This window comes from Rhinichthys klamathensis, unplaced genomic scaffold (genome assembly GCF_029890125.1).
Source record: "Rhinichthys klamathensis goyatoka isolate OS25496 unplaced genomic scaffold, OSU_Roscu_1.1 h1tg000261l_1, whole genome shotgun sequence".
NCBI classification, from domain to species: domain Eukaryota; kingdom Metazoa; phylum Chordata; class Actinopteri; order Cypriniformes; family Leuciscidae; genus Rhinichthys; species Rhinichthys klamathensis.
Genome location: NW_026606782.1, coordinates 590,172 through 609,686, shown reverse-complemented (window position 1 = coordinate 609,686; position 19,515 = coordinate 590,172). Strand labels below are relative to the sequence as shown.

The window sequence follows — 19,515 nt, the reverse complement described above, 5'->3', positions numbered from 1 at the left end:
TTGAACTTCCTAAGTGGTATTTGTTGTTGCTCTTCCTACTGTGGGCCTGTATCTTACTTGAATAAGATGTAGAGAACAAAAAATCACATTCAGCCCCAAAATATGCTTGATTTATTTATTTTTTTCAGAGATGTAGGGACTCTGGCATACTTATATAATAATAATTATTATTATAAATAAAAAAATAGGTAATGTGCAAGTTTAAAACAACATGCAAAATACCCTTTTTAAAGGGTGATCTGCTGAATGATCTCTCAAGATGCGTTGCCTCACTCTTTGAACCACATTTCAAAGTGGCTTTTGAATGAAATCCCTAAATTATACTTAGAAAAGTGATTGCTGTTACTTTCATTAACGTCATGTGGTTAATAGGAAGTGGGTGAACAATGCTCAGTTTTCTGTTTTGTTTTGGTTTATGCACAAAAATGTCAATCTGGCGAAACAAATATTTATGTTTTGTATATAGTTTGTTATTTTTAATGCAGAATTAATATAGCACAGTATCCTGGGAAAGTGCACAATTAAAAAAATCTGATTGTGCATGATAGCAGCTGTCATCATTATCACATTAAATGTGATTATGTTTTATTGTTTATTGATAACTCAGAGATCAAATAAAATATACATTAAGCACCTCTACAAAGGATCTATCTTTTTAAATGGGATGCAGCAATTACATTGATATAGGTCTTATATATTTTTTTCCTTCAACACAAAAGCTGTTGTTAAATATACATGCAGACGTCCTCAACTGATTGACATAGGCTAATTGAAACTCAATGTATAGCTGCACACAGATTAGATTTAACAAATATATGTATTACAAACAGATCAGATAAACTAGACCAGAAATCACCCAAACACATTAAAAAGAGATGTATATAGGCAGGACTCATTCTGAGGGTTCCTGGATAAGAGGATAAATTAGCTTGGTTCCCACAAAACTGTGTTGTTAAGCAGAGTGGGGGTTAAGGAAAAATTGAACAGCTGAACTTGACTTTAATGTCAGTGTGTGGGAAATGTTACATGCTTGCCATATAATGTGATTGCCTATATCAGAACCTAGACCATTTTGGCTGCTATCCAAAAGGTTTTGATTTTATAATGCAAATGGTGAGCTACTTTTTTTCTTTTTCTTTTTTTTGCAAGAATGGAAAATCATTATTATTCTATTTGGACAAATTTGTTGACATTTAACTTTGAAATAAAAACATGGTATTGAAAAATAAATATTTGTTGATGAGGTTTGTGTCATGGCATTTTTTTGCTTGGATGTGCATGTTGAAATAAATTGTAATTAATAATTATATAATTAATACAAATTGGTACATTGATGGGTATACTGAGTTGTTCATGGGAAACAAAGAAAATTCCACTCATTGCGCTCCATCCCAGAGAATTCCCAGCATCTTGCAGCTGAGCTCCCAAAGTTTCTCAGCCATTTCATTATCTCTAGCAGCTCTGGTGCATCTTGAAGGTCTGCAGTTGCTTTAGAAAATGAGTAAGGAATAGAGAGGATAAACAAAAAAAACAAAAACAAAATTTAATTTGGGCGCCAGTCAATTTATATGTGACGAGGCCTCTGCAACTTTGTTACCTGTAGTAACCGCCACTTTCTGTGTCTAGTTCTGGTTGTACTGCGCAGTAGATGGTAGTTTGTGCTCCCTGCACTGGGGTCTTTGTGAAAGGTCTGACAACTTTCCACATGATTAGAAGTCCGAGATTCATGTGTCTTTTAAGTTCTGTTCGCACAATTCCTGGATGGACTGCATATGCTGTGATACCTGTGTCTGCGGATAAAATTTAATGATAGATCAAAAAGTACTCCCAAATTTGTCCTATTACCCTTTAATTTTCCCATTTATTTAATCTTCCATATTTTTAATGAACACTTACCCTTGAGTTTCTTAGCCAAGGAATGGGTGAAAAGGATGTTGGCCAATTTACTCTGACCATATGCCCTCCTACTGTGGTAATTCCTTTCACTATTGATATCATCAAGTGTTATAGTGCCCCAACTATGAGCCATGGAGGAAAGGTTGATGATTCTTGAGGGGGCGGATTTCTTCAGCAGATCAATCAGCAGGAAGGTTAACAGGAAGTGACCTAAGTGACATCAATTATGTCACTTACATTTATATTTATTATACATTTATGAGTTTGCAGCATTAAATATGCAGCAAGACAGGATTTTAAAGTTGGAACGAGATAGTTAGGATATGCAAAGGCACAATATTGTTCAAACATGCATAATAATGTTAAAAGATAACATTAAAGAAGTGCACAGAGGTCTGAATGAACAATAAATACACTTTACCCAAGTGGTTGACACCAAACTGCATCTCAAAACCATCTGCTGTTTTAGAGTAGGGACACATCATGATCCCAGCATTGTTAATGAGTATGTGGAGTGCTCTCTCCTCTGAAAACAAGAGGGAAATAAAGAGGACTTTAATAATAATTTTTTCTGTAGTCTGTTGAAGGAGGCACACTGGTATTTTTCAAATTTGTTAGATCAAATACACTTAATCAGATTTGAGTGTAACTGTAAAACTCTTACCATTGCTGATTACCTCAGCAAATTCTCTGATTGACTTTGTGTCAGATAAGTTTAGTTTTTTTATCACTATGTTCTGGTTCCCTGAGTCCTCCATGATCTCTTTATGTGCTCTTTCTGCTTTTTCAAGGTCTCTGCAAGCCATTATTATCCTGGCCCCTGTGTAACAAACATGACTTTTATCATTGATGTCCTAGAAAGATAAATTTGTGTACTATACATTTAATATTTTTTAGTTGTTTGGTAACCGCAATAGAGAAGACAAGAATAAGATAAATGTGATACCGCGTTTTGCAAGGTCTCTTGTGGTTTCTTTTCCAATGCCAGTATTTGCTCCAGTGATAATGACTGTTTTGCCATCGAGTCTTGTATTAGATGACCACTGGCCACTGAAAAGTTCTCTGTGTAAAAGCATAAATATAAGGGCAGTGTACAAATGTGAACTTCCTTCAAGAATCATTTATTAACAAGAGATACAACAAATAGTGAATAAGAAAGGGAAATCAAAATAAGTGAATGAGTAAATGACTCAATGAAAAAAAACTGTATATAAACAGTGGCAGATCCTTTCTGGTCTTAATGAGTATGTAAAATAAACAATAACATTTTCAAATATTTCTGAACTAAACCAAAATATGAATCACTGTTGCAGAATAAATAAAAGTTGTGTGATAGCAACTTAGCGTATAGGCTTACATCTTTACTGTTATGCAATTTTAGTTATAACATTTGTACGTTTACTTAAAAAAACAGAAATGATAAACCTACCTCAAAGTGTATATGTTGGACATCTTGCTCAATGCAAATATGCTCTAAAGACAACACATGACTTCCCTCTGGAGTTGTTCACAGAAACGGCAATGAAAGACAATGCATTGTTTAGCATGAGCCACATGCAGAATATTGGTTTGGACTAGAAATTGAACAGACTAATCCAAGGCTAATCAGTTTAAATCACTGATCTACTATTAACTCAGCTTGAATGCATTCCTCACTAGATTCTGGGAACTTGCTGCATGTTTTGAACCTATTTATGTTGAATTTGAACAACCTAAAATATACATCTAAATGCTCAGTAGTGTGGAGTACACAAAACAATTAATTTAGAAATATGAAATTACAAACAGCTGAGTGAGATTATATTCATTCTCTTGTAAAGGAACATATGCAATAGAAAGGGGACACACACACACACACACATGCACGCTATCATTAAAGTTCTATAAAAACCATTCAAACACGATAAGATACAAAAACTTTTTTTAAATCTGTACTGACATGCTGTCTGTGAATTTCCTGTCTGTGTGACAGACAAACACAACATGTGCGCACAGAAAGCCTCTCCACACAGCGCGCCAGGGTAGCCAATGCAGGGCTACCCTGCTTCCCTTGAACGAGCACACCGAGTGCATCGCTTACTCACTCCAGTTCGCACGCACAAATATTCAGTCTCAGATGTCAACACTCACGTCCTCCGAGTCGAAGTACAAGCTCTGCCAGCGAAGGGCGCTGTGGAGGAAGTTCTCATGGCCTGCAGCGAGTCAGGCTTTTACAGCTGCTACTTCCTTATTCCAAAGAAGGATGGCGGCCTCAGGCCCATCCTCGATTCGAGATGTCTGAACCGCGCTTTGATAAGATGGCCGTTCAGAATGCTAACTTTGAAAGATTTACAGATTTTCCCAGGGGATTGGTTTTTATCAGTGGATATGAAGGACACATACTTTCATATCCAGATAGCCCTTCATCACAGACCATTCTTGAGATTCATGTTCGAAGGGGTTGCTTACCAACCTACAGTCCTACCATTTGGCCTGTCCCTAGCTCCTGGGGGCAGTCTTCGACTTTGATTTCGCCGGAGCGCTCTCTAAAAATTCAGAGGCGATTCAGCTGCGTCATTCAGAATCGGGGATCGCCTCCCCCTAAAATTGTTTTAGAAGCTACTGGACCTCATGGCAGAAGCCTCCAGTTGTCCCCTTGGCCTGTTACATAAGCGGCCACTACAACACTGGTTGAAGGCCCGCATCCCAACTCAAGCCTGGCGCGAGGGCCGCCTCATTCTCAGGGTGACCATTGGCTGTATCAAAGCCCTGGTCCCCTGGAAATTGCCCCATCTGTATTAGGGCTGTCACTTTTCGTTCGAAAATCGATTGCACAATCGATCGGACCAACCAACATAAGTTTCGAAAACGAAAATAGGGAATCGATTTTAACGGCCTTTTTTTTATTTTATTTTTACCAAAAATGTGTTTTAGGTGGACAGATCAATACAGCACACAGAACATGTAGGATGCTGGACAATAACAACGTCTTTTCTGTTCACCAAATGCTTTTTAATATTCGCTATTACTTCAATGCAAGTGAACAAGCACGCCGTTATTTGTTGCGTAGTGACGTGTGCGTGTGTTCAAGTAAGCCAGAAATGCGCAGATTCTGTGCAATACGCTGTATTTAATATATCATGAGGACTCGCGAGTTGCACTAAATCAGATTTGGCTTACACGAACTTCCCCAGCAAAGTGAGTAAACACAGAAACACGCCAGATTGTCTCGTGTTTTGACAGCGTTTCTCACCAGTTCATTTTTACCCGCATTTGGCAGGTCGGAGGGTGTTAATTTCAATCCCTGAATGTTGCACTCCTGTTTTAGCCTGGCAAGCCAGACCTACATCAAGATGTTAGGTCTGGGAACTCACAATTGGCATACCTCAATCCGAGGGGTGGGATAAACGGTTGTCTTTCAACATCCCTCGGCACGCAATAGGACAGTGCTACAACCAACCAGAGCAACGAACGGCTGTGGCTGTGTGAGTCCCATGCGTTTTTTCCACCAGCGGAGCTAGATGATATATTAAACTTTTGCCGTATCCGATCGTCAAAACTCCGAACACATCTTCCTTTTTTAAGAATGACTTACGTTCTCTTAACTCCAAGTCCTCCAGAGTCGCGGCCAAATCCGATTCGAAAGACCGCTGTTCGCCAGCAGCATCTTCTTTGTTTTCAAGTAACGTTAGCAGGTAAATCACCTATGGAAATCACGCGGAACCGTCACATCTCTGCCGTCATTGTTAAGCCCGCCCACCAACTCTATACACGATGTGATTGGCCTGACCAGAGTTTGGTTTTTCCAGCTCGAAAAGCCAACGGAGAGTTGCTAGACCACACTTTGCTGCAAAATAATTGTTGCTGCCGCTAGGGTGCGTCTAGATTTCTAGGCTACTCCTGTTTGTCATTGAGCACGAAACTTCATGCCAATAAATCATCAGAAATATTGCTGACTTGTGCGCGTCTCAAGCGCCCTCTTTACGCTCGTCCTAATGCCTGTTAGGTGTCCGTGGATTTGCCTATATTTGGTGTTGAAAATGGAAACGTCTATAGATGGAAAATCGATTTTACAATCGATTCAATGAACACTTATGACTCAAAAATCGGACAGCATGACAGTGTTAGCCAATCACCAAGGGGGTCTCAGGTCTTGTGAGAGAAAGACCTGAGAGCGGCACATGTGCCGGGCTCCATGAAAACGGGAGCAGATTATGCTTTCCAAGTACGGACCATCTCCGGAGGAGTGGACCCCCAGACGGTCTGCATGATCTGGAGCATTTTCGGGCAAGCAGATGTGGACCTCTTTGCATCGAAAGAGAACTCTCACTGCCCGGTGTTCTTCTTGAAGGAAAAGGACACATTATCCCACAGGTGGCCCTCTCTGCACCTTTATGCCTTCCCTCTGGTTGCTCTGCTCCCTCAGGTCATCAACCAAATCAGGGAGGACAGATGCTCTGTTTTACTCGTGGCACCACTCTGGCAGAACCAAACATGATTCCCGGGGATGATTCAGCTGCTATCAGCAGCCCCATGGTCAATTCCATTGAGGAGAGACCTCCTTTCCTAGGCAGGAGGGACAATTTGGCATCCTCAACCCTAGTTGTGGAGCCTCCATCTATTGCCTCTTGACTGGAGCCTTCACGTTTTTCCCCCGGGAGGTCATTAACATGATCTCTGAGGCTAGGGTACCTTCTTCCAGATGCTTATACGCCCAAATTTAAAAAAAAAAAAAAATTCTGGCTGGTGTTCAGTCTGGGATGTAGACCCTTTATCTTGTGAGATTGCTTCAATACTCTCATTTCTACAGGAGCTGCTGGACGGCAGACGCACCAGGCGGGTTCAGCCTACCGGCCCTTCTTAGAAACTTGACTACCAAGTCGTTTTCCCCAACTGACTTGATAGCTGTAGGAGCATGACACGCTGCAATAGCAAATACCACGTATACCTTTAGCATGGACATCGCCCTAACACGGTTCCATCCTGGGACCTGTCCACAGTCCTGAGGGCACTTTCGAGGCTCTCCGTTTGAGCCGCTCACAACGGCTGACCTTCGGTCTCTCTCGCTAAAGACCTCCCTTCTGCTGGCTCTGGCATCGGTCAAGTGAGTTGGTGATCTGCAGGCTCTTTCAGTGGACGCATCCTTCCTCAAGTTTGGGCTTAATGACAGAAAAGTCATCTGTAGACCAAGACGAGGCTATGTGCCTAAGGTGCTTTCCACGCCCTTTAGAGCACAGGTCATAAAGCTCTCTGCTCTCCCCTCCACTGAAGATGAGCAGACACCACACCCACTTTGCCCAGTCTGGGCCCTTAGGGAATACATTGAGCGCTCTGGCCAGTTCAGACAGTCAGAGCAGCTATCTGTGTGCTTTGGAGGCCTCTCAAAGGGGCTGCCAGTTACGAAGCAGAGACTATCTCATTGGATAGTGGGCTCAATATTGCATATCCTTGGGGTTGGGGCCCACTCCACCAGGGGAATGGCCTCTTTTTGGGCTTGGTCTAGCAGAGTATCCATTGCCGACATCTGTGCAGCGGCTGGCTGGTCCTCGCGGTGCTCCTTTGCCAGGTTCTACAACTTAGACATCTCTGCTCTTCAGGCGCAGATATTGTTTGCTTAACCTCTGGGGTTTTTTCGGTGGCATCATGCCCCATGGGCTCTGGGTCCTGACTTGAACCCATCTTGTTGGACAAACCTTTCAAGTCCCTTTCTCACATGTAGCCTGCCATGTCACCAAGCACCCTTGCCCATATGGGACATTCTCTTTAAGCCAATTTGGATGGAAGCTCTTGGCATGTAAAATTGTGTTTCTGTCAGTCGGATTTCTATACACTGATGTGTGTAAGGTTCCTTGGTTATCTTTTGAAATTGTCAAATCAAGAAAATTAATACACTCTTTGCTTTATTCTAAAGACAACTTGATGTTTGGGTTAATGCTACTCAGATAACCATGAAATTCCTTCAACTCTGTTTCCGAGCCCGACCAAAACAGACATATATCATCAATATAACGCCCCCACCAAATAATAAACTTGTGAAACACATAATTTTCTTGGTTCAAAACAAAGTCCTCCCATTTCCCCAGGTACAGACCTGCATAGGAAGGGCTATAGCATGCCCCCATGGCACAACCTTTTGTCTGTTTAAAGATCTTATCCTGAAAGACAAAAATGTTATTAGTCAAGGTCCATTCTGTTAATGACAACAAGAAATCAGTGGGTGGCATTTCATGTTCAGGACGCCCTCTCAAAAAATGTCTGAGTGCTGCTGGTCCCTGTTGATGGTCGATATTTGTATATAATGCTTCCATTAATATAATAGCAGAGCACACTGATAATTCTGCTAAACAAGCTCTTCAAGAAAAACTTGAGATGGACCTTTTTAAATACACAAAAAGCCTCAAAGAAGTGAAGATACGAAAACTTCAGAGAGATGCCACAGACTATAATGAGGGCAACGTCTACAACTGGAAAAAGAAAGTACTAGGGAGCACAGTTGATGGTCGCTCAGCTGGTATGAAGCCCAGAACCGTCTCCTTCAACTTCACTAGCAGTGAAGAAGAGGACAATTAGGGATCTTCGGCAGCCCAGGCCCCTCGAGAGGATTTTTTAGAACATCCACCATACCCCACCAGAGGGGGGAGGGGATGGAGACGCGGACATGGATGTGGACGAGGAGGGAGCAGGGACAGGAGCAGAGGAAGAGGAGAACGAGGAGAGGTAGAAGGACACGAAGAACCCAGATGGACACGGAGCAGAGCCAGACCCAGGCAGTAATCAACATCTCAGGCAAGGTTTTGTCAGAGGAGAGCATCCGGGTCCTGTCCAAAGGATTATCCTTCGCACCAACCCACCAAGGAAAGGAATTTGACACAAAAATTGACCTTTTTCGATTCTACAGAAATCTACATCTCAAAACTTGGTACAAGCAGCGGACCTCAACTTCTACAAGCTCCACAGATACAGGTCAGACAGACACCTTTCCCCGTTTTAAGCCAAAATCGACCTTTTGCCATTTGGTACAAAATGCTTCTTTACATACATTTGCTAAAAAAGTGAACTTTGATATTGAGAATTTGTTTAAGAATAAAAGGACATCTAAATGAAGTTACCTTTCTCACAAAGAAAAAAGTGCTTTGGAAGCACTATCCAAAGATGAAGATTTAGTGATTAAAAAAGCAGACAAAGATAAGTCGAAGTGCTCCCAAGCACTTGCTGTGGAATTCCGTCATACATTATAGTTATCCACTTTACACGCTTAGAAAAGCGCAACGTTTTATTTTGTGTCACCATTCTTGGTCGAGTTACACTACTCGTGTAACTGTATTTAAATAGGGAAAACGTGGAGGTGTTTACTCGCTTCTCTGCTTGGCTCGTATTAAATGAACTGTGCTATCAAAGTGTCTCGCGCGCCAGAGCGATTGAGTGCACGCACTGAGACGAGAGAGGTATGTATCAACTCGTCTTAGTTAAGGGAATAACATGGTTTAATATGAAAAAACGGTGGAGTATCCCTTTAACTTTATGAAATATTAATAATCAATAATAACTGGTTATAATTGATTATGAATATTTGGATCGGTTAATATAATTACCTTAATGTAGTAAAATTAATATTACAATCCACCTGTTCGTCATGAACACTCAGCGTTAATTGTTTATAAATTCTAAGAAATATTCATTTCCAGGGAAGGGAAATGTCTTTCTTACTGTACAGTACTAAGCCTGTAGTCAAAATCTAAATCGTAAGGTAAACTTTGTTGCAATATCACAAACATAACTAATCTAAACACATACATACATGCATGGGTAAAAGGGTGAGTGACAGAATGGAATCGGAAGCAGGAAATGGAACTATGGGAAAGATCCATTTAACAATGAAAAGTACCATCAGCCTATAATTTTCTTCCCAGTTGGATGAAGAAGATATGATGAACTTGCATGGGTAGTTCGACTCTGTTCTCATGGCTGGAGTGCAGATTGTGGCCAGTTGCAATGGACTTCTTCTGTGTTGAATGAAGACGTCTGTCATGATTAATGAAGCAGAAGCAAAAGTGCAAGTAACTCGTTTATTGTGGTAGAACAAATGAACAGTCTCAAGTTCGTTTGGTGACGTAGGGACAAGATGGTCAGAGTCCAAGTGCTGAGTGTTGAAGTGAGGAAAAGTGAGTAATCCAAACACGAACAGGAAACGAGACCAAGACAGGAACAAACCGCAACACAGCATGGACGACTGGAACAGGACCAAACACGAACGAGACATCAAACAACAATCTGACAAGGAGAGAAGAATGCGGTGAGTATTTATGGGAGAGCAGATTGGATGCAGCTGGAGAGGAGATTGATCAGCTGATCAAGTGGAACGAGCCGTCACGCCCACAATCACACACGCCCACACACATAACAACAACTACACGAGACAAGAAGGAACCAATGAATTTACGAACCGTGACAGTACCCCCTCTCCTAGGAACGCCTCCCGGTGTTCCCAGACTCCCTTACCTGTCGATTGTAATCATCGATAAGAGAGTGATCCAAAATGTCTCTAGCAGGAACCCAACTTCTCTCCTCCGGAACGTAACCTTCCCAGTCCACCAAATACTGGAATCCGCGTCCCCTCCGTCTCGAGTCCAGAATACGATTAACCGAATATGTGGGTTCCCCTTCTACGAGTCGCGGCGGTGGGGGAACCGGGACTGGCGGATTAATATGAGAACGAAACATGGGTTTTATTTTGGACACATGAAAGACGGGATGTATCCTCCTGTACACTGGAGGGAGGTTGAGGTGGACTGCCACCGGACTAATGATCTTGGTGACAGTGAACGGGCCGATAAATTTGGGAGCAAGTTTATTGGAGACGGATCGGAGAGGAATGTTCTTGGTAGAAAGCCACACTTTTTGACCAACGACGTATGCAGGAGGCCTAGACCGGTGGCGATCGGCTTTGGCCTTGGTGCGTGCTCCCACTTGGAGTAGAGTCTCACGGGCTCTAGTCCAAGTGTGATGACACCTCTGGACGAAGGCGTGGGCGGAGGGGACCGCGACTTCGGATTCCAGGCTAGGAAAAATAGGTGGCTGGTAACCTACACTACACTCAAACGGAGACAGGCCCGTAGATGACACTGGTAATGTATTGTGGGCGTACTCCACCATAGACAGTTGTTGGCTCCACGAGGAAGGATTCTTAGAGACCAAACATCGTAATGTTCTCTCTAAATCTTGGTTGGCTCTCTCAGTTTGACCATTGCTCTGGGGATGGAACCCTGAGGACAGACTGACAGTCGCCCCCAATAACTTACAAAATTCTCGCCAAAATCTTGACACAAACTGGGGTCCCCTGTCGGAAACCATGTCTGTCGGGAGGCCATGTAAGCGAAAGACGTGATCCACGACGGTCAACGCTGTCTCCTTGGCTGAGGGTAATTTGGGCAAGGGAATGAAATGGGCCGCCTTCGAGAACCGGTCCACCACGGTCAAAACTACCGTGTTCCCTCGAGAGGGTGGGAGGGCGGTTACAAAATCTAGCGCAATGTGGGACCAGGGTCTTGAAGGGACTGGCAGCGGTTGAAGTAACACATCAGGAGGACGATTGGAAGTCTTACCAATGGCACAAACTGAGCAAGCCAAAACAAAATCATGAACATCCTGAGCCATAAGGGGCCACCAGAATCGTTGCTTGACCAAAAACTTAGTTCGACTGACTCCTGGATGACAAGCCACGTTGGAACAATGCCCCCACTGAATGATGTCAGACCGTAATCCCTCCTGTACAAACAAACGGTTCGGTGGGCAACCGGGCGGAGGCATTACCCCTTCTAAGGCCTTCCTGACCTTCGATTCGACCTCCCAAACAAGAGTGGAGACAAACAGAGTCTCGGGTAAAATACACTCGGGAGTAGACGGGCGCTCGGAATGCTCAAAAACGCGTGACAAAGAATCAGGTTTAACGTTTTTGGAACCTGGGCGGTACGAGAGAGTAAAATCAAAACGTCCGAAAAAAGTGCCCACCGAGCCTGCCTGTAGTTCAATCTTTTGGCAGTCTTAATGTATTCAAGATTCTTGTGATCGGTTCAAACGATAAAAGGTACCCCCGACCCTTCTAACCAGTGACGCCATTCCTCCAACGCTAGCTTGACTGCCAACAACTCTCTATTACCAATGTCATAGTTGCGTTCGGCAGGGGATAAACGATGGGACAAAAACGCGCATGGATGCATTCTGTCGTCCGTGGGAGAATGCTGGGAAATCACTGCACCTACCCCCACCTTTGACGCGTCGACCTCCACCACGAACTGACGTGAAGTATCAGGGGAAACGAGAATGGGGGCTGAAATAAACCGGCCTTTGAGTTTGGCAAACGCAGCTTCCGCTGCGTCTGACCACCTGAACGTCGTTCTGGGGGAGGTCAAAGCGGTCAGAGGCGAGGCTAGTTGGCTGAAGTTGCGAATAAACCGCCGGTAAAAATTGTCAAACCCCAGAAACCTCAGTAGGGCCTTACGGGAATCTGGACTTGGCCAATCCACCACAGCCTTAACCTTCTCAGGATCCATACGTATTCCCTCAGTCGACACAATATATCCTAGGAAAGAAACATACTGTGCATGAAAATCGCATTTCTCCGCCTTGACAAAAAGCCCATTCTCTAGCAACCTCTGGAGCACTCGCCGAACGTGCTGCACGTGTTCCTGGAGAGAAGATGAAAAAATCAATATGTCATCCAGGTAAACATATATGAACTGATCAACCATATCTCGCAGCACGTCGTTGACGAGTGCCTGGAAGACTGCTGGGGAGTTGGACAGCCCGAACGGCATAACCAAATATTCAAAATGACCCCTGGGGGTGTTAAAAGCAGTCTTCCATTCATCCCCCTCCCTGATGCGGACCAAATGATAAGCGTTACGTAAGTCCAATTTAGTAAAGACAGATGCTCCTTGCAACCTCTCGAAGGCTGAAGACATCAACGGCAAAGGATAAGTATTCTTTACCGTGATGTTGTTCAGCCCCCGGTAATCAATACAAGGTCACAGGGATCCATCCTTCTTCTTCACAAAAAAGAACCCCGCCCCCGCTGGAGACGAGGAAGGACGGATGAACCCTGTTGCTAGAGAATCAGAAATATATTTCTCCATAGCCTCCCTCTCTGGGACAGAGAGCGAATAAAGTTTGCCTTTAGGCGGAGACTTACCTGACAGTAAATCTATGGCACAGTCATAGGGACGATGTGGAGGAAGAGAAGCAGCACGAGACTTACTGAACACTTCCTTCAGGTCTAGATACTCTGTGGGCACGTTAGATAAATCCATTGCCTCCTCCTGAAAGACAGAGACAGACACAGACGAACAAGCAGACACAAGACAGGACTCATGACATTTACTGCTCCACTCCAATACTGCTCTCTGCTGCCAGTCTATTTTCGGGTTGTGTTTGATTAGCCATGGGTGTCCGAGTACAATGGGTGCCAGAGGGGAGTCCAATACATAAAATGAAATAGTTTCCGAATGATTGCCAGATGTAATAAGCGTGATGGGTCCGGTGATGAGAGAAATGGTGGGTAGATCTTGGCCGTTGAGTGCGTGGACTGCTATCTTGTGTGTGAGTGGTAAAACAGAAACTTGAAATCTTTGTGCAAACGAACGGTCCATAAAATTACCTTCGGCTCCCGAGTCCACCAGTGCTTGACAATTGTGATCATGAGTTGACCATCTTAGTCTTCCCGGGAGGAGCGTAGATGTGAATGAGGTCTTCGCAGCGGAGATCCCACCCGACAGTAGCCTCATACTTACTGCCGGGCTGTGCCTTTTACTGGGCAGTTATAGGCGAAATGGCCCGAGGCCCCGCAGTATAAGCAGAGCCCTTGGGATCTCCGCCTTTCCTTCTCCTCCCGAGAAAGCCGAGCTCGCCCGACCTGCATGGGCTCGTGATCGTAGACGGGGCTGACCGCGTCCCCGCCGCTGGACTGCTGACTCTCGGCACCCTCTAGAGATCGGCTGGGCAGTCTCCACCGTTCCACTCTGGTCAGGCGTGCATCAACTCGGAGGGCCAGGTCAACCAGGGCATTCAATGAAGTGGGGAGGTCCAGGGCATAAATCTCCTTCGGGACGCGGTTAGCCAACCCATGCAGGAATATGTCCCACTGCGCCTCCTCGTTCCACCGACACTCAGCCGCCAGGGTTCTAAATTCGATTGAATACTCCGATACCGATTTCTCGCCCTGCATGAGTTCGGTGAGCATGCGAGCTGCCTCCTTCCCGGCGATGGCTCTGTCGAACACCCTCTTCATGTCTGGAACGAGGTGCAGCAGGGATCTTGATTCTCCCACACCGCCGTCCCCCATAACGCTGCCTTCCCCGTGAGCAGCGTGAGCACAAAGGCTACCTTAGCCTGTTCGGTCACAAAGGTCCTGGGCTGCAATGAGAAATGCATAGAACACCGATTCAAGAATGCTCTGCAAAAATTCGGCTCACCAGCATATGACTGTGGTATAGGTAGACGGGGCTCCGACTGTGGGACGCTCTCCGGAGGTGTGGGGGGAACGGTCGGTGTGGGTGGCGCAGTGGGAGCTCGCAGAAGTTGTAGTTGCTGGGCGAGCTCGGACACCTGCGTCACCAAAGCTTGCACGGCCCGAGTAGTGTCGTTAAAACCTCTTTCCTGGTTGTCCATGCGTCTAATGCTGGTGTTGACAAAGTCCTCCAACGCCGACGAACTACTCGCTGCTTCCATCTGATGGTCAGATCGTTCTGTCATGATTAATGAAGCGGAAGCAAAAGTGCTAGTAACTTGTTTATTGTGGTAGAATAAATGAACAGTCTCAAGTTCGTTTGGTGACGCAGGGACAAGATGGTCAGAGTCCAAGTGCTGAGTGTTGAAGTGATGAAGAGTGAGTAATCCAAACACGAACAGGAAACGAGACCAAGACAGGAACAAACCGCAACACTGCAAGGACGACTGGAACAGGACCAAACACGAACGAGACATCAAACAACGATCTGACAAGGAGAGAAGAATGGGGTGAGTATTTATGGGAGAGCAGATTGGATGCAGCTGGAGAGGAGATTGATCAGCTGATCGCTGATCAAGTGGAACGAGCCGTCACGCCCACACACATAACAACAACTACACGAGATAAGAGGGAACCAATGAATTTACGAACCGTGACAACGTCGTGCCAAACTCCTGAGTTTGTCCTTGATTCTGTTGTGGTTGAGATTGTCCTCTCTCTCCTGAATGAGCACATGGCTGGTTGTGAGTTAAGGCCTGCTGCCCTGGGGTCTGAGGCCTAGTGCAGCCCTGCAGGACAGCAACCCGAACGTACTGTAGGAGAGAAGGCCAAGAGAAGGAAGGGCTTGTGGACAGGCCATTTAAAGCTTCACACCTTTCAGGGTTGGCTCAATCAATAAGAAAGGGGGAATTTCTAAGCAGGAGATACCTCTGTGGGGAGGATTTATGACGCTATCTCGAGTGTGGTTAGACATTCCGCCTTCCTGTTTGTGTCAATTAATGCTCAGCTAGATATAACAAACACACACTGCATTCTAAGAGAAGGTGATGTACATTAAAGTGTGAGTCATTAAATGAGGATTAATTAGATGGGAGACATGATACAGCTGGGGTTACATTGACCGTTGGTTATATAATAAAATACATACCGTGGTATCAAATACATAATATACATAAAATACAAGACAGTAAATCATTCACACAGTTTCTGGGATGCATGTTCATTTATAGGTCAGTTTGTCTATGATTAATGCAGCAAAGTCTGTATTAAAGGCTGTTTCTGTCTTCCCCCATCGTCTCTGTCTTGAACATGTGACCACATTTTTAACAGCAATAAAACCAACTTATCTGATCATGGTCATGGTAACTAAGACCTTTTGGCCCTTTTGGGGGGATGGGACCACAGATCCCAGAGTGAGTTTAAAATATTATTAGTTAACTATAACAAATACTTGTGTCTGATTCGTTACAATTCTCATAAGACTATGTTATTTTGACAATATATCCTAGTAAAACTAGGTAATATAATAATGGTGGTATGGCCAATGGTGGTACACGCCAATGTTTTGTGATAAGATCAAATGCAGTGCATGACCCATATTAAATAAAATATTCAATGTTTCAAGGAAAAAATCTACTTCTTGTACTTTTAAAAATGTACCGGTTACTAGATGAGTGCATTATTGAAAGGTAGTGAGAAAAAGAGAGCAGGAAGGCCAGATTGAGAAAGAAAACATTGCAATGTAGTGAAACTTGCTTACTTCCTCATGTGCCGTCAAGATTTGTAAATCTTTAACCTCTACTGTGGCAAATAACAGTCAAGAGGTGTTTCCAGAAGGCTCTGGAGGCTGGCTGTTTGACACTGACAGAAGATTTACACATGAACTGACAAGCTGACATCACATCATCTTCAGCTCTCTTGAAACCTACAGTGAATGGATGAACTGCTTCTGTTACATCAAACTGTCTGTCTGCTGAATTACTATTGATATTCAGTATTGATAGGGTAAATGGGTAAGTATCTGCAATCATTTTCTCGATGTGCCAAACTCTTTGGAATTATTCAAAATAGTTGTTTCAGTATTATTTTGCAGAATAATCCTTTAAATAAAAGTTATACGAAGTTACACGTTATTTCGTTAAAAAAACGTTTTTTGCAATATAGATGTAGTAGGTCTGTTTTACAAATATAGGTACAGGCTGGCTACCTTGACTAAAATTTGATTGAAATTTTTTCATCTTTTTCTCTTTTTTTTGTGCTTCCTTTAAAATTGAAAGGTGTTTAGAAGAGTTACAAGGGAAGTGTTTTGAAACTTCTGCTAATATTACCGTGTGAAAGAACTGTCAAGTTCAGCTCATTTAAAACACCATAGAAGGACAGATCTTCAAGTAATTTTTCACCTTGACAGGTATGAAATGACCAGGTTATTGGATGTACCAACATGTATTTCAAAATTGTAGAGGAAAAAAAAAATCAACATTGATAAAAAGAAATGTGATGAATATATCTATTTTTCAGGGCAAAAACGTTTTACCAGGAAAAGAGTTGAAAAAAGTGAGTTTATGTTATATTTCACCCTAAATCTCATAATAATACATTTACTAAGATTATTTTCTTCGACTCTTTGTTTAAATATGTTTACCATTGAATTAATTTTTTCTTTTCTTTTTTACTTTTTGAGAGCAAGTAAATCCAAAAATGTCTCTTTTTCAAAGCAGTGTCAGGCATGATCATAAACAACAACACAAACCACACTGGCCTGCCGGAGGACTTCAAAATTGCTCTTCTGGTCTTATACACATTCATCTTCCTTTCTGGGACTCTTAATGTGTTACTAATGTCCTGTATGCTACAGTCCCAAAGACGTCTCTCTTTCACCAAAGTGTCTGTGATAAACCTAATAGCAGTGCACTCCATTTTCCTTCTCACGGTGCCCTTTCGAATTTACTATTATGCTTTTAATGAAACCTGGATTCTGGGTATGTATTTCTGCAAAATTGTCAGTCTTATGGTCCATGCCCACATGTATCTTGCATTCATCTTTTATGTCTTTCTTCTTATTGTGCGTTATGTGGAGCAATCTGATCAACAGCACAGGCTAGAGTTTCATCGCATCCTTCATGCCACGATCGCAAGTGCAATTGTCTGGTTGGTCATATTTGGCTCTATGTTCCCAGCAACTATGGCTAACTACGGAATCGCACAGAATGATTCCACTCACTGCTTTCATTTCGGTCAGGCTCTCCGGAAGCCTGCTGTGAAGACGTTAAACTATGTTATTTGCATTCTAGTGATACTGGGTTGGAGTGTGCTGGCATTTTTCCAAGTTTACTTCCTGCTATACGTGAGAAAGACATTTGGAAAGGCCATGTGTCAACGTCAAGAGTTCTGGGCACAATTGAAAAACATTGTATTCCTGTCCATTATGTTTTTTTGTTTTGTGCCCTATCAAGGATTCAGAGTATATTATGTGAGTGAATATGGCAATACTGAAGAAATTAATCATATAAATGAAATCTTTCTTGCTGTCACTGCTTTCAGCTGCTTTGATATGATTGTTTTTGCTGGTAGAGATATATGCAAACGTATAAATTCAAGGGGATGGTTTTGCGGTTTATAACAACTATGTTTACTTTATTTAGTTTCTATATTGTTATTGATTTAGTGAATTTATTTCCATTTTCTTTTATTTGTTTTTGATGTTAGAAGGCATAAGCCTTATAACAGGGGTTCCCAACCTTTTTTGTGCCAGGGAACAGTATATTCATAAAACAATTCCATGGGACCAGTTGTCATTTTTAATGCCTCAATTTTAAGATGCATCGTTTTGAAATAAGATATGACGCCTTTGTTGCAGCTACGTTTAGGCTACTGATGTTGAGGATATCAAAACTTGCCGCTGAGCGTCCAACTCACGTTTCTTTCTTTCGAAAAACTCCTCCGTTTTGTCCTTGAGAGTTGGGTGTTTGGTGATTAAGTGCCTCTGAAGTTTTGACGGCTTCATTGCAGAGTATTTCACCACAAACAACACACAATGGATTTGGCGCTACGGAATCGCCTGTTGCCGTAAATCCATACCTAATATATGAGGCATCGTATTTATGATTGAAGCTCGACTTGCTTTTCTTTTTTCCGGTACTAGCGGATGCGGGGACCGAGGGTTGGGAATCGCTGCCTTATAAGCTTAAAACAATTGTCTTGTATGACAGAATGTTTGGAAAATAAACTATATATATGTATCGCATGAAGCAACATGCATGTGTGTTTAGTTTTATATAGATTTTTTTTTACTTGTGGAGAACTGAATCTGGAATAAAACTGTTAAATAGAGTGATAAGGTTTGGGTGTGAGTTCCTCATAATAGTAGTGCTAACCATAAAGTTTACAACAGATCCATCACTGTTTAGCGGAGGCCATGGCTTTAATGTGTCACACAAAGACAGCCATTTCAAATAATAAAAGAAAAGAAAGTAAAAGTTGGCACACTACAGCTTCAGACAGCAAAATATTTAGGCCTATTTCATGTTCTCACCACAGGTGACGTTTCGAGTCCCAATGGCTAATCATTAGACAATGACTCACTCACCCATTTGGCTCGAAACGTCACCTGTGGTTTTCTAAGTTTGGAGCTGTGGTGTGCCAAATTTTCTTTCCTTTTCTAAAAATGTTTTTGTGGTTGAGCACACTCTTGAGCATTTTGCCTGTTAGATGTGTCCCAGTTTGCCAGTAATACCCTGTCCCAGTTTAACAATATGCTATTTGCAAACTGGGACAGTGTCAAAATCGCATAAAAAAACCCCAAGAAGAGTAATATGAATGTGATTTTTAAAAATTCTGATTCTCCATTACATCCTATAACAAAATATATAACAATTACAAATGATCCATGAGTTTTTTCATTTTTATAACCTTAACATTATTTACCTCAGAATGCTATGTCATTTTACTTACCATCACGGTTCACTGCAAGGTTGTTAAATATGATGTGCCACACACTGGAAGTGATGTCATAGCCACATCATCTTTTTTTTTATATCACATACGTGCTAATGATGAGCTCAGTGTTGATTTTTAGTAATAAAAACATATCCATGTAAAGATAGAAATGATTAAGCTTAACTGTCCCACTTTACCCATTG

At 42.8% G+C, this 19,515-nt stretch overlaps 2 protein-coding genes across 3 annotated transcripts; one reads left to right on the top strand and one right to left on the bottom strand.

The window, feature by feature from the left end:
• Positions 1 to 1,340: 1,340 nt before the first annotated feature.
• Positions 1,341 to 3,655, bottom strand: si:dkey-94e7.2 (uncharacterized protein LOC100141353 homolog). Its single transcript, XM_056267551.1, has 7 exons — positions 3,326 to 3,655; positions 2,843 to 2,958; positions 2,561 to 2,716; positions 2,318 to 2,422; positions 1,897 to 2,106; positions 1,598 to 1,790; positions 1,341 to 1,488 (listed from the first exon to the last, which is right to left on the bottom strand). Exons 1-7 carry the CDS (start codon positions 3,346 to 3,348, stop codon positions 1,377 to 1,379), a joined length of 915 nt encoding a protein of 304 aa, XP_056123526.1. The 5' UTR covers positions 3,349 to 3,655; the 3' UTR covers positions 1,341 to 1,376.
• Positions 3,656 to 16,645: 12,990 nt separating this feature from the next.
• On the top strand, positions 16,646 to 18,073 carry LOC130101711 (probable G-protein coupled receptor 141). 2 transcript variants are annotated; one of them, XM_056267552.1, is made up of 3 exons: positions 16,646 to 16,784; positions 16,895 to 16,930; positions 17,095 to 18,073. In XM_056267552.1, coding segments are annotated over exons 2-3 (903 nt in total). In that variant the 5' UTR covers positions 16,646 to 16,784; positions 16,895 to 16,929; the 3' UTR covers positions 17,997 to 18,073. The 2 variants fall into 2 exon arrangements, with proteins under 2 accessions (XP_056123527.1, XP_056123528.1); XM_056267553.1 differs by having other exon boundaries at positions 16,646 to 16,930.
• The last annotated feature ends 1,442 nt before the right edge of the window (positions 18,074 to 19,515 follow it).